The 14,317-nt window shown below is 31.3% G+C and overlaps 1 protein-coding gene across 11 annotated transcripts in view; it reads right to left on the reverse strand.

Annotated features, from left to right (window-relative positions):
* LOC134706440 (ATP-dependent translocase ABCB1-like) overlaps nt 1-14,317 on the reverse strand; it is a 50,225-nt gene that overhangs the window by 7,621 nt on the left and 28,287 nt on the right. For 10 of the 11 annotated variants that reach the window (XM_063565378.1, XM_063565375.1, XM_063565373.1 and 7 more), the window contains 11 exons: nt 13,859-14,013; nt 12,880-13,041; nt 11,316-11,420; nt 10,002-10,079; nt 8,339-8,422; nt 7,477-7,922; nt 6,921-7,083; nt 6,206-6,403; nt 5,502-5,708; nt 5,056-5,202; nt 1,593-4,857 (listed from right to left, as the gene is read on the reverse strand). In XM_063565378.1, coding sequence (XP_063421448.1) covers nt 4,657-4,857; nt 5,056-5,202; nt 5,502-5,708; nt 6,206-6,403; nt 6,921-7,083; nt 7,477-7,922; nt 8,339-8,422; nt 10,002-10,079; nt 11,316-11,420; nt 12,880-13,041; nt 13,859-14,013 — 1,946 coding nt within the window. In that variant the 3' untranslated portion in view covers nt 1,593-4,656. Of the gene's footprint in view, nt 1-453; nt 538-1,592; nt 4,858-5,055; nt 5,203-5,501; nt 5,709-6,205; nt 6,404-6,920; nt 7,084-7,476; nt 7,923-8,338; nt 8,423-10,001; nt 10,080-11,315; nt 11,421-12,879; nt 13,042-13,858; nt 14,014-14,317 lie in introns of those variants that run through there. The other variant, XM_063565367.1, reaches the window with a different exon arrangement.

The following is a 14,317-nucleotide window of genomic DNA, read 5'->3' on the forward strand; positions in this document are numbered from 1 at the left end:
TCCACAACATTGAATTCATGACAAAAATCTGTGTTCTGTTGATCTTGTATTGCTGATCTTTTAGTCCGTTTAGTTTCCGTCCATCTTCTTTAGTTTTCAATCAAAACACAAAATAAGGTAAAGAAAATCCTCATTTAAATGCAATCACTCCGAGTGACATTTTACTTCCTATGTCAGCAAACTTTGACTAGTAGATCTTGCATTGCTGTTAATTTTAGTGATTTAAAATATCTATTTATTCCCCAGTTTTATGACAGTTATCTTAAAAGGAGAATTAGTGGAGTTAAATATTATGAACATCTTTTCCAGGTCTATTACAATGGTTTCCAAAATAATTAACAAACTTGCACTTTACCTATGTTCTATTTTTAGCCATGTCCTAATACATGTACTTCTATACTTATGCCAAAACAGACCTACCTCCCCCTTCATATTAATAATTAGAATACATACCCCTTGTACTTGTGAAGCATCTGTTGCCAAGCGAGTAGTCAGAGCACCTGTTCCATTCTTATGATCATCAAACCAAGATATATCCTGAAATATATTGTTTATATATTAATACTGACCTCACATCACAAACACTTGATATTCTCTGAGTGATGGTGACAAAAACTTTGAATCAAGGTAAATGTATATAAACTCAAAAGTTTGTATGGAATTAATCGCATCCCATATTTTAAGAGATGTGAAAACTCTATTCAGCAAAAAATAGGTTTGAATCAAATCCTTTATCAACTGCTACACTGGAATGTCCAGGTTATTCCTTAGTTAATGAAATCTTTACTACATACCTTTTAGCTTCCCAAACCTTTTTAGAAAATGGTAAATGTGTATAAGAGGATTGTATTAGCATTAAATATAGTTAGATAGTCTTTTCAACAGAAATAACTAATAATCTTAATAATGTTTGGATTATCACAGAGACATTTTGTCTACCCTCTAGTTAGAAGGGCATGAAGGTTTTATTTTGGCATAATCAGACCTCTGAGGAAGATCAGGATGAGAAATAATAAAAACTTTGATAAAATAAGTCTTCCAGAACATCTTTGGCTTAAGAAAAATCACACACAATGTTGATTAAGAAAGAATAAAACACTAGATTGTATCAATTTAGTTTTATCTTTTTTCTCATTTTTTAATCCTGTGGGTTCTTGATTTCAGTCTGGATTAAGGAAAAGTTGGTTTTCCATTGATATTTGATTTCGTAATTTTACAAAATCCTGCATGCAAGCCTGCGAAAAACTTGTTTTTTACTAAACATTTAAATTTGTGATTCACCTGTTCCCACCATATCTTTGAAAATGTTAGTTTTCCACAAATAATGATGAATTCACAGTAGCTTTAAATTAATATCCAACCTTAATGGTTAATATTGTAACCGTTGTTTTTTTTTCATCTGGATTTAGCTTATCCATATTTGACTGGCTCTTACTTTTCACACAGCACCTCCTGACACAAAGTTCAAATAATAATTAAATCAACAAACCAGTAGTACCTCCAAGTACTTCTTACTCAATTATGGAATGGATCACTAACATGTAACTTAATGACAGATAATAAGCCTTTTGAATAAAATAAAATACACATCAAACAATTAATACATTTATTTAAAAAAGCAACATTTAAAACATGCTCTCATTATATAATATACAAACTGGTCATTATAGCACACAGTCACTGTCCCTGGGCTGGTCAGACACTGGTCAAATGATTGTCTGTCAAAAATATACCCTGTTAATCTTATAAAATACTTCTGTGTACAATAAAATCAATAGAACACAATAGAGATGTTAATTGTCTCAGATTGTTTGATAAAAGCTGGGTTTTTTCAAATTACTGCACACAAACAACACTAAATAAAATTAAAGACCAAATTTTTTAAATAAATTATCTTTGAAATTAAAATATAAACCAGCTTCAAACATGAAAAAAGCCTGTTCTGACAGATTCATTCAAATTATGTATATCCTAGTGATGTCCTAAAACTAATAATTGAGGCCCCTCATGGGGGTCCTAGTAATCACATAATCACCATTTTTTTGCCAATATAATCACATAATCATTAAATATTTGCTTATCTTTAGTAATCAAATAATCATAAACTAAAAATACAGTCCTAGGTAATCAAATAATCAGGAAATATTTGGCTTAATAATCAAATAATCATTAAAAAAACGGCCAAGTAATCACATAATCAAAAACCCAATGAGGGCCCTCATAATTCAATGGTCTTTTGAACATAATAACTTTCACGTTCAATCTTGTTCCATAAGATGGAATCAATAGTTTACTTTTCCAACCTTGAGTTAGACAAGCATAGAATTTCATTGATAACATCTCTAAACAAAATGTTGGTTAAACACATCACAATATGATGACAATAAAACAATGATTTTAAAAGTACAATAGAAAATTATACATTATGACATTAGGATGAGCTGTTCCCAGATATTAACAATGTTTCCTATTTTCAGACACATTTCATCTCGTGTAACCTCCATTTGATTAAAAATGTATCTGTCCAAACTGATATGTATTTTATGTCTTGTTACTTTTTGGGTAGATATAATAAACCATAAACTGAAAGCTCTGAAAAGATTAACACATTTTCTCATTTAAAAGTCAACAGTTAAAAAACCTTGATATGATCTATGATATGGTCAATATAAATTCTGTAATGTTTTAAAGTAATAGCATGGGAAAAAATCATAGTAATTCTACAAATAAGAACCAAATAATCATAACAATAAAGATGTTTCATTAAATGAGGCAGAAAAGTTTTCTCAGAAAACAAAACCGATGATGTAAATGCTCTTTTTGTTAACAAGAAAGATGGAATTTTATAAAAGATCTTTTTATACAAGTTAAAAAAATTGTCTCCCATTATCGCTGTTTTGTTCATTTTTCCTTTGATTTTTTTTGGTGTTAATTTTCAGCTTGAGATGGAAAATGATCGCTAGAAACTAAGGCATGTGGCATTTCTAATGAAATTGACATGAAATTTAAAATGTCGTCATAGGTAAAATTGTGATAAATAAATTATCATTGGTCATCTCAACTCAATTGTTTTTTCGCTTTTGCCTTACTATAATCAACGATAATCTATAATTATACAAATATTTTTATAAAACAATTTTGAACAAACCAAATGAAGCAATAAAAATGCTATTATTTAGATTTAAAAATTTAGGTAAATAAAACTCAGTCTATTGAAGGTTACCAACTAAAAAATATACTCTAGTACTACCTTGAATCAGGTACTGTATACATAAAGAAAAAGGAATATACAATCTACACTAACAAAAAACATAAATGTGTAAAACTAAACCCGTTAGATAATGTAGATATATGTATGTCATGATATAGGTATATATACTAAAATGTTAATAATACCAAATATAGAAAGTCAAATAAGATTGAGATTCCATAGCCCTCAATAAAACCTAGCAATCAAAGTTTTCTGGAATAAATATATAAGTATATAAAGTCCTTATGAAAACAACAAATAATGAATATAATGAATGTCTCTAGCTTCAACGACCTTTACAATGTCTATACGATTTTGAAAAGAAGGCAAGTGCTGAATGTAAAACTGTAGTGAGCAACAGATGATTAATATGCAGAAGGCAGATCAGAAAGAAACACTCATCATACTGAACTCTTCACTATTGTGTAAGCCTTGTCAGAATGATAATCACAACTAGTGTTTATGTTCCAATTACTACTGCACCTAGTCTATGTTCCAATTACTACTGCACCTAGTTTTTGACTTCAGCATAAAGACTTCTAAAATTTCTCTACCATAAGTATGAAATAAATAAACTTGTAAAAATAGTAGTGAGTTGTTTAAGATTTTTTGAGATTCCAGAAAATTCAGGTTGCTAAAACATAAGTTGAAAACTAATACACAAGATAAATATCACAAGACTTTTACCGGTTTTATATGAAATTTAACAAACACAGTTAATATACAAAAACAATGAGGATTTCTTTTGATTATAACATAAATATTAATTCAACAAAATATACACAGTTTGTTCCATTACAACAAGCACTAAATCCAACAAATGTTTACTATGTTTTCTCACAATAAAAGTGTCTAAATGGTGTACATCTACTGGGTACCTGTTATTGTGTCTACTCTGAGGGTAACAGTTTAATCCCATAGGTGGGTATTTGTTATTGTGTCCACTCTGAGGATAACAGTTTAATCCCATAGGTGGATATCTAAGTGTCTTCATTATGAATTCAGTTAGTTTTTATTGAAATGGGTATAAGTAAACACAAATTTATATAAGAAACAAACATTGTTTCTCTGAGGTAGAAATGCTGAAACACAACTAGTGCTTTCAGAACATTATATTTAATGTTTTTTTGGTCTTTTGAAAGATTTGATTGAAGAAATATAAACCTTGTTTAGCACTTACAATACACAGTACATTTCAAAACTATCTATTTACTTCTCTTTCACATGCATGACATGATAAAATACAATAAAAACCTTCAACTTAGTTTTTCATTTTCTACTTCACAGCTCCTGGTTTGATCACTATATTGCATTACAATCATTACAATGTACAGATAAGGAAAATATTTCCTTGTTAGTTAAAAATAATCACAAATTTTCATAAATAAGTGATAAAGTAAGATGGTTTATTTCTGTCGTTTCTGTGCCATGTTCAACTTGTAATAAATTCCCTGTTTGGCCATAAGATCATTGTGTTTTCCTTCTTCACTGACAGTACCATGTCTGATCACACAAATCTTGTCAGCATTCTGTATGGTTGATAATCTATGGGCAATAACAATACATGTTCTGCCAGCTCTGGCCTTGTCTAATGCTTCTTGAACAATCTGCAGATAAAACAAATTATAATTACATTTTCAACATTCTCTGGCTCTGTATCTTTAAATTTATTAATCATTTAAAATAGTTTGGATTCTAGAAGTCAACTTGAATTAAGTACCTAGGAATAATAATCTCATTTCATGTCTCTATTTGCCCAGCACTCAGCAGCATTTTCATATTTAAAATTGTTGTATTTATTATACCTTTTCACTTTCTGTATCTAGAGCAGATGTAGCCTCATCTAAGAGTAAGATCCTGGGATTACGTAACAAGGCTCTGGCAATAGCTACACGCTGTTTCTGTCCACCACTCAGTTGTGTCCCCTTGTCACCAACATTAGTGTCATAGCCCTGTAAAAATTATAAAATCAATTGAATTTCCTCTTCAATAATTGTTTCTATTTTTTAGTTAATATCTTCTTCTCAACCTTTCTTGTTTCAAGTCTAGTAAAGAAGATATGTTTATAAAGCTTACAGCCTTAGTCTTCCCCTTCCTTTACAATATAAAATAAGGTTGATAACCTAATGTTGTTGCATTGCTTCTGTTTCATTTACCTATATACCCTATTTGCTCATCCCCTCCATTATGTAGGTAACAAAGGACAGTAAAGAAATAAATTAGTTAGTATTCTAAAGTGTCTATTACTTACATCTGGTAAAGATGATATAAATTCATGGATGTTAGCGTTCCTAGCAGCTTTGATTATCTCGTCCATACTTGGTGTTCGGCTGTTGTCACCATAAGCAATATTGTCTCTGATACTACAGTCAAACAATATGGGTTCCTGGGATACAATTCCTATCTGGGATCGTAACCATGGAACATTCAGATCTTTAACGTTATACTTATCAAGCAACTGAAAATAAAAACAAAACAAATGATATGTCTTTACACATGTAATTTAATTTTCTTAGTCACTAGTCAAATCTTTATTTCATCCAAGAAGGTTTCTAAACTGTAAAAAAAAAATATGGTCATAGCTTTCACTTACATGTTATGCTATGAAGACACCTAAAAAATAGTAAAAAAAAAATAAAATCTGAAAATGAATATTCAACATATTTAAGGAACCTCTTAATAGCTAGCCCTAGAAAATGAGAAAACACTACGAAAATTTTATGATTGGTAATTATGTGCTAGAAAATAGAAGTACTCAGCAAACAGGAAGTTGCCAAAACATTATAACATGAAGACTGACAACAATTTTATGAAGCTTTATGTACCCTAGAAAATGAGATGAAAACTTCCATGTATATCAGGTGTTGGACAATATAAGATTTTAGAAAACAGGAAGTTGCCACTTGATCATAAAATATTGCCCATCATGCATCTATTTCATAAAATCTTACTTACCACAGATCCTGCCTCTACGTCATAAAATCTTTCAATCAGGGCAACTGTGGTTGACTTTCCACATCCACTGGTCCCAACTAGTGCCAATGTCTGTCCTGGATCTACCGTTAAAGTGAGCCCCTGGAGAACCTCAACATCTGGACGAGTAGGGTATCTGAACTTGCAATCTCTAAATGTGACAGTACTGGTTACTGTTTCCTGAAATTTAGCATTTAACATGAATGATTGAATGATATACTCCTGCTAGAGGAGGAAGATAAAGACTAAGTTTAAATTAAGCCCTATCTGGTAAAGAAAAAAGAATTGCCCTTAAGATTGATCTAAACACAAACTTTTACAAACTGTTAGCAACAGTGCTGCCCTTGGTCACAGCACATTTATTTAAATGTTGGCAACAGTGCTGCCCTTGGTCACAGCACATTTATTTAAATGTTGGCAACAGTGCTGCGCTTGGTCACAGCACATTTATTTAAATGTTGGCAACAGTGCTGCCCTTGGTCACAGCACATTTATTTAAACGTTGGAAACAGTGCTGCCCTTTGTCACAGCACATTTATTTAGGGTAGCTTTCACTTTGTTGTCTAACTAGGAAATCAGCAACTTTGTTGCTAAAAAGACAGAATACAGTATAGCCCCCACTCCATATGATTTGAGGTATAATATCAAATTTTATATAATCTAACAATACAAGTATAATGTATATCTATATACATACAGCATGTGGTTTTTCTCCTTTTTCAGACTCAGCATCAATGGTTGGTGTGGTATCCAACAAAGGGAAGATAACTTCTGATGAGGCCTGGGCTTTAGCTGCATCTGGTGCAAATGCACTGGCCTGGCCTAAAGCCATAGCTCCAAACACAATAGCAGAAAATACCCTAAAATGAAGATAAGATGATTAAACTCAATTGAATAATTGAATAATTATTAATAAACACTACTGATTGAAACACTGAATTAATAACTATTCTAATAATATTTGTATTTCCCATTATTTTGAACATACATTAGGTCAATAGTTTTCTTGATTGAATTGTTTTACTTTTGTAATTTCCAGGCCTTTTAAAGCTGAGTAATGGGGTTGGGGTTTGTTCATTGTTGAAGGCCATATGGTGACATATAACTGTTTTAAAATCCTGTGTCATTTGGTCTCTTGTGAAGAGTTGTCTCATTGGCAATCATACCATATCTTCTTACTTTTATAGTTCCTGTTTTAGCTGAAACACACTTTAATAGCTGAAGAGATACCGGTACTTTAACATTGAACTTACTTAAAAACATCAACAAAGTCCATTTCCCTTTCTTTGATCATGTACGCTCCAAAAAAGAAAGCTCCAGCATAGGCAAAGAATATAACAGATTGTGAGAAGGAGAAAGCAAATCCCGCCACATGTGCTTTCTTTAGAGCAGCTTTATATGGTCCCCTCAGACTTTCTAGATACATATCATGTATCCTGTCTTCCCTTGTCAATGATGCAACGGTTCGTATATTTTCTACACCTTCTGTAGCAACTTTGCCTGCTTCCTCCAATGCTTCTTTATTTTGCCCAGCAACGCCATTTAATATTTTCATCTGTAAAGCTCCACCCACAGCAATGGCAGGCAAGAATGCAATGATAACAAGAGTAAGTTGCCATCCATAAATAAAGGAAATAACCAGAGCTGTTCCCATATTGGCAATGTTTTGTACCAAGCTACCGAGTCTGGCACCAGCAGCCTAGAAAATAAAGAAAACTATTGAAGCATTCTACATTTGTTTTCTAATTAACTTTTCAATAACTAGTTTTAATTTTTTTTTTTCTTTTTACAAATCATGCAATAAACTTGCAAATGAGTTTGAAGTCAATCTTGTTGAATAATGAAAAAATAATAATAACACTATAAATTCAAAATTTTTAACATGCATTCATAATTGTGATTTTTGATAAATGGACATAAATGCAAGATTAATTCTTTTAATTTCAGGAAAAGCTGCAAACAGATATATGCATCAAGATATCAGAATTCAAAATTTTTATTAATGCAATACTCACATAGTGGCATTATTCACAATAATAAAAACTTAATTCTGAATTTACAGTAAAAAAAAATCAAAGCATATCTCCTGTATAAGCCCTATCTTCCTATACCTACCCCTTGTACTTGAGAAGCATCGACTGCCAGTCTTGTAGTAAGAGCTCCAGTAGCATTCTTATGATCATCATACCAGGATATATCCTGAAATAAACAATGCATAAAACATGTGTCAAGATTACTTCATAAACAACTACTTAATTTTGGATGATTTCACAAATTAAAAAAAATATCAAGGTTTTCCTCCCCATATATCTCAAACTTTAACTAGCAGTAAGATTAATGAAAACAGATGATTTGAATATGTATATTTTAGCAAAGCAAGAAATGACAGAAGAAATTATTGGACAGTAGAAATATAGACCTTCCTATCTAGCCAATTTAAAGGGGCTTTTCAAATATCATTTTCAGAAAAAAAAATCAACATTTTGTTACTCTAGCCTGGATTTATCTGGTTCACAGAATGTCTATAATGAAAAATATTGGGAATTATTATAGCCAATAAATATCGATGGGATCTTTGAAATTTGTACTAGACACAACTCATACCTATGTATTCTGCATTATAGATAATAAACAAAAAAGTTTCAATTGAAGTGAACAGAATCAAATCTTGCTACACTAAATGACCGCAATCAACATCTAAATTCATCAAGATAATATTCATTAGTAAGTATAAAAACATGCAAACAAGACAAAATTTGTGATTAATATAGAAAAGGCAGTGTTTTATTATCTATGTTATAGAGAATCCTGCATGTCAAGGAAGTGATAAGTTTATAGAGATTGATAGAATGTAAAGGTGTGAATATACTTCAATTTTAGAAGCATCATCATTATGGAAGTCACTTATTTATAAACAAACAAAGATTGTTTTGTACATGCAAGGATTGAAAGCTACAAAGATTGCCATGTCTAAATATGCAAACCAACCTTACCTCTAAAATGTATCCATTTATAAGAAACATGCCATAACTTGAGTAATGTCGTTCGGTTCCACATCAAATTAAAACTTAACTACGATTCTGATGATCAAATATTCACGTACAATACCGATTCCAACAATAACCATCTTGGTTATTGTTATACTTTTGGTGACTAACAAAATCTTGTCTGATTTACATTCAAACAATTTTAAATGTAAGTGCTCCCTTTAGTTTGTGTAAACGTAGCTAAGGATTCCATCATACAGTTTGGCAAACTTAAAGTGATGTTTTATGTCCCAATAGAACATAAATTCAATCAATGTACATGCTCTCCATGACAATAGCAAAACAATGGGTAGGAATATTTAAAAGCAAAACATAAGCTTTATCTAACTAGCTACATGTACTCCTTAGTCTAAGCATAAGTCACTAAGTTATAATCTTGAAGTCAACATATATTATTTGAACATAACTATAAATTTGGTGTTTTTGTTTTCAAAACAAATCAATTAACTTAAGTTAAGATTTTAGTTTACTATCAGGTTTTTTTTCTGAACTGATATTGTACTAGACATGCTTTGTAACACCAATACCAATACCTAACATAGAAATAGACATGCCTTGTTACTAAAGGTATTGGGATTGTTACTTAAAGTATCATTCCAAGAAGGGATGCATGCATTCATTTGTATATTTATATTATAATCATGTGTAAGCATACTTTTGTATGTTAAGAATACCCAACCAGTTAGTAAAAGCATAAACTATATAAAAAGATACCACAGTAATACACATACCTGTCTAATCATTGCCCTGAATGTATTCTGTCTGATCCTCATGGTTAAGTTTTCTCCAGATCTACCAAACATGGCACCCTGTAAAACATAGTCTTACATTTTTAATGATATTAAAACAAATAGAAATTTCTAAAAATAAGTATCTACATTCTATCAACCCTAACAGATGAGTTTTTTGTTAAATGGATTCTGACTCTTCCATAATTATAAAAGATTGTGTCTGAAAAGATTTTTATTTTCAGATTATACACAGTATTGTATGAATTCATTTTGATGTCATTATATATAATTAGCAGAAAAGAAATCATTAATCACAAATTTGATAATAAGCAATATTTTAAGATGGACAGAAGTTGAATTTTTGAAATGGTTCAAAGATCAATTAAAATCTGTCAGTAGGTGATTTTTAACAGGCATTAGCTATAAGATATAACGAAAATATGATATTTTTTTTGGTCCAATCATTGGTGAAAGTGATAAAGAGAAAAAAATAATTCACTTTTAGCAGCCACTTTGGTTAAATTTTGTCAAAATGAGATAAGAAACATCGATGATGAATTATTCTCTTGCAAGTGAATAATTCAACATAATTGAAACTGTTTCATGTGACCTTTATTTTAACCCCTTAGCTTAAATGCATGTATTCTGCTATTAAAAGGAGGGAAATGTCAACACTGAAAGTGAAACAAGGATAAATCATTTGGTTGACTGATTTGATCCACATATAAATATAAAATATTGCCTCCCCATGCAATTGGATTTCTCTAGGTCTGTTTGATTTCATATTGTAGGTTAAAAAGTATGTTTATTGTCGTTTTTCCTGTGTAAGAGTGAATTTTTTGTGGTGATAAGTTTTGTATAAGTTTCATTTGGTTGAAGTAAAACTAAAGATTGACAACCCAAACCAATTTTGAGTGATACTGTTAAACAAGGATAAATGATGATAATGCCCCAACCATAGCCCCTCAACTACTGCAGGGCATAAATTTACTGGGATTAGATGAACAAGATTGCATGCATTTTCTTGCTAGTCATAATCCTACTTCTCTTCAAGCATTCAGCATATTGAGAAAACCAATAATTAGCTCTCTGACAGAAGGCTTCACACTTTAAACCAATAATTAGCTATCTGACAGAAGGCTTCACACTTTACAACTCATCACTACTAAGCTGCTGGCTTAATTTGTAGTCATTTTCTTATTTGGTAAGTGAGTAAAGTTGGACTAATGGACAAAGAGATAGATAGATGGATGGAAAAGGTGAATGTAATATAGCCCTCCTGCCCCCCTACGCCTCGATTTGATGTATAATTACCTGTAAAAAGAATCCTATGAAACCTGCTACACCAATACCAAGTAATATCAAACAATACATCAGAACTTCTTTTTCCTGTTTGTCTGCATCTTGTTCTGCAAAAACCTGAAAATAAATAATAAGATATGTTAACATTATCTCATCAATATGTGATACTACCCAAACTTTGAATGACATTATGATTTCTATCATCATATGAAATAGCTAATTGTTATTGGTGAATGTTTTCACAACATACTTTGATAAACAGATCATTCTGCTTTGTAAGAAATAATTCTGCTTTGTAAGAAATAATGTAGAAATAATGTAGCGTGTCACTGGTCATATCATGCAGCAAAGAGATAATGCCTTCTTTTAAACTTTTAACTTATCTCTTCTGGTATACAACACTTCTCCACAATGATAACGAAACAGGACAGGTTTAGTTCAAATTGGTAAGATACTTTCAGAAATTGTTTTTTGGGACAAAGAACTAGAGGCTCTGAAGAGCCTTTGTCACTCACCTTGGTCTATGTGGATATTAAACAATGGATACAGATGGTTTCATGACAAAATTGTGTTTTGGTGATGGGGATGTGTTTGTAGATCTTACTTTACTGGACATAATTGAACATTTTTCCTACTTACAATAATCTCAATCTATAATGAGCTTGGCCCATAAGTTACAGAGAAAAATATTATGTAAAAATTTATAAAAATTGTAAAAAAAATTGTAAAAAAAATGACTTTAAAGGACAATAACTCCTTAAAGGGTCAACTGACCATTTTGGTCATATGGACTTATTTGTAGATCTTACTTTGTTGAACAATTTTGCTGTTTAAAGTTTATCTTTATCTATAATATCATTCAAGATAATAACCATAATCAGCAAAATTTGTCAGGGCAGATAGATCTTGACTTGATAAACAATTTTCCCTGTCAGATTCGCACTAAATGCATTGGTTTCAGAGTTAAAAGCCAAAATCTACATTTTACCCCTATGTTCTATTTTTAACCATGGTGGCCATCTTGGTTAGTTGGCCAGTTCACTGCACACATTTTTTAAACAAGATACCCCAATGATAATTGTGGCCAAGTTTGGTTAAATTTTGCCAAGCAGTTTCAGAAGAGAAGATTTTTGTAAAAGATAATACCTTTGGGCCATGTGAGCTAAAAAGCAGACCTAAAATTATAGTTATTGGTCATGCAGTCAGTTTTGACAAAATGCACACAAAATGTTTTGCTTCATACTAATCTGATTTGTCAAGACATTTCCAACTGAATTTTAAGGTTTATTCTTGTTTTTGCTGTCACATCACTGTTCCCATTATCTTCTGAATGATTCTTTAACTCTGCCACATTCTGCATGTGCCTAAACAAAGTCTGGAATCTGTATATCAGTGCTAGAAGTTAATTACAGTGAGTCTAAATATTTTGTTGGGTAAACAGTTAATACAGATATCATAATTTTGTGGAATAACAAATCTTATGATGTTCCTAAATCTTTTGCCCTAAAGACAAAAAACAATGAAGAAACATCATCATATCATAATTGATGGTAAAAAGTATTTTAACAATGCTTACTCCGATCAATTCAGCAAAGATGACAGCAAATGCTGGCTGGACTCCACCATTTATACATGCAGCAATACAGCCAATCAAAATATATGGCCATTCAGGAGCGTTATAACGAATAATTCGACCAAATCCTACATCAGGTTTCTTTTCCTTTTCTTCCTCTTCTCCCTTTAAAATAAAAATAAAACATATTATGTCAGAAGACTGAATAAAAACATATAATTTTTCCTTTCACAGTAATATCTTGAAACCATAGTAACGGTATAGTTGTAATCTCTGTGTCATTTTGGTCTCTTATGGAGAGTTGTCTCATTGGCAATAATACAATGTCTTCTTTTTTTTATATATAGATGTTCTTTCGTCTTCCAATACTAGTACTTGTTGTATAAAAAACATAATTCAATTGAATCCTTGTTTGTTATAGAAAAGAAAAGATCATGAAACAAAATCTGTACATGCACAGCAAAAATCACAAACAAAGGAATGGCACTTTACTCGCTATTTTACATCCTAAAGTCATAGTTCTAAACGAAACAAAAACTGACTCCAATGTTCATTATAATTGTATCATGCCACAATATCAGGGCAACAATTCCATAGTGTGTTCCAAAGCAAATGTCATTGATTTTAGAGGGGGCAGGACCTTTTTCAGGATGTTGGGATGGTGTGTTTTTAAGCCCGGGATTTCAGGACTCTCTCTGGATCTGGGATTTCTTTTTTCTAATTTCAGGATGTCAAGATATTTTAAATTTTGGACCTCGGATTCAATGTTTATAAGCTTGGAAGCTTTGGATCAGGAACCCCCCCGCCTCTTTGTCATTTCAGGACCTTTTTTAGCTGACTATACCATATGGGTTTTACTCCTTGATGGCCATGCAGTGACCTATAGTTGTTAATTTCTGTGTCATTTGGTTTCTTGTGGAGAGTTGTCTCATTGGCAAACATACCACATGTACTTAACCATGACCATGAGTACATCACAAACCTTCTTTCCTTTCTTCTTTTTCTTTTTATCAGTCACAGATTCTTGTTTCTCTAGAGCTGCAGATTTGCCATCTGATAAAGTAGACATTCCACGGTGTAATTTCTTCTTGTCTGTATCTTTAATTCCTTCAGTGTATTCCTTTATTAATTCTTCCTCTGAAAATCAAAATATTCTTTTTCTTATAAATCTAGTATCTGTAAGAATATTATCGACATACAAGCTGTTAGGTTTGAACATCATAACATGATATTCATAAACAAAACACAAGCCACATGGCATGTGGTCCAGATTTTATATGATACTATATCTTATCTTTTAGAATTAATAAGGAAACTGCATCTGTTGAGCATAACTTTCAAACAGGATTTTTTTAAGACAGAAAATGTATTTTCTACAAGATAGATGTAAAGGACAGCTAACATTTATATCTAAATGTTAATTTTCAACTTTTAAAAAAGG

Source organism: Mytilus trossulus, chromosome 2, assembly GCF_036588685.1.
Source record: "Mytilus trossulus isolate FHL-02 chromosome 2, PNRI_Mtr1.1.1.hap1, whole genome shotgun sequence".
Classification (NCBI taxonomy): Eukaryota; Metazoa; Mollusca; class Bivalvia; order Mytilida; family Mytilidae; genus Mytilus; species Mytilus trossulus.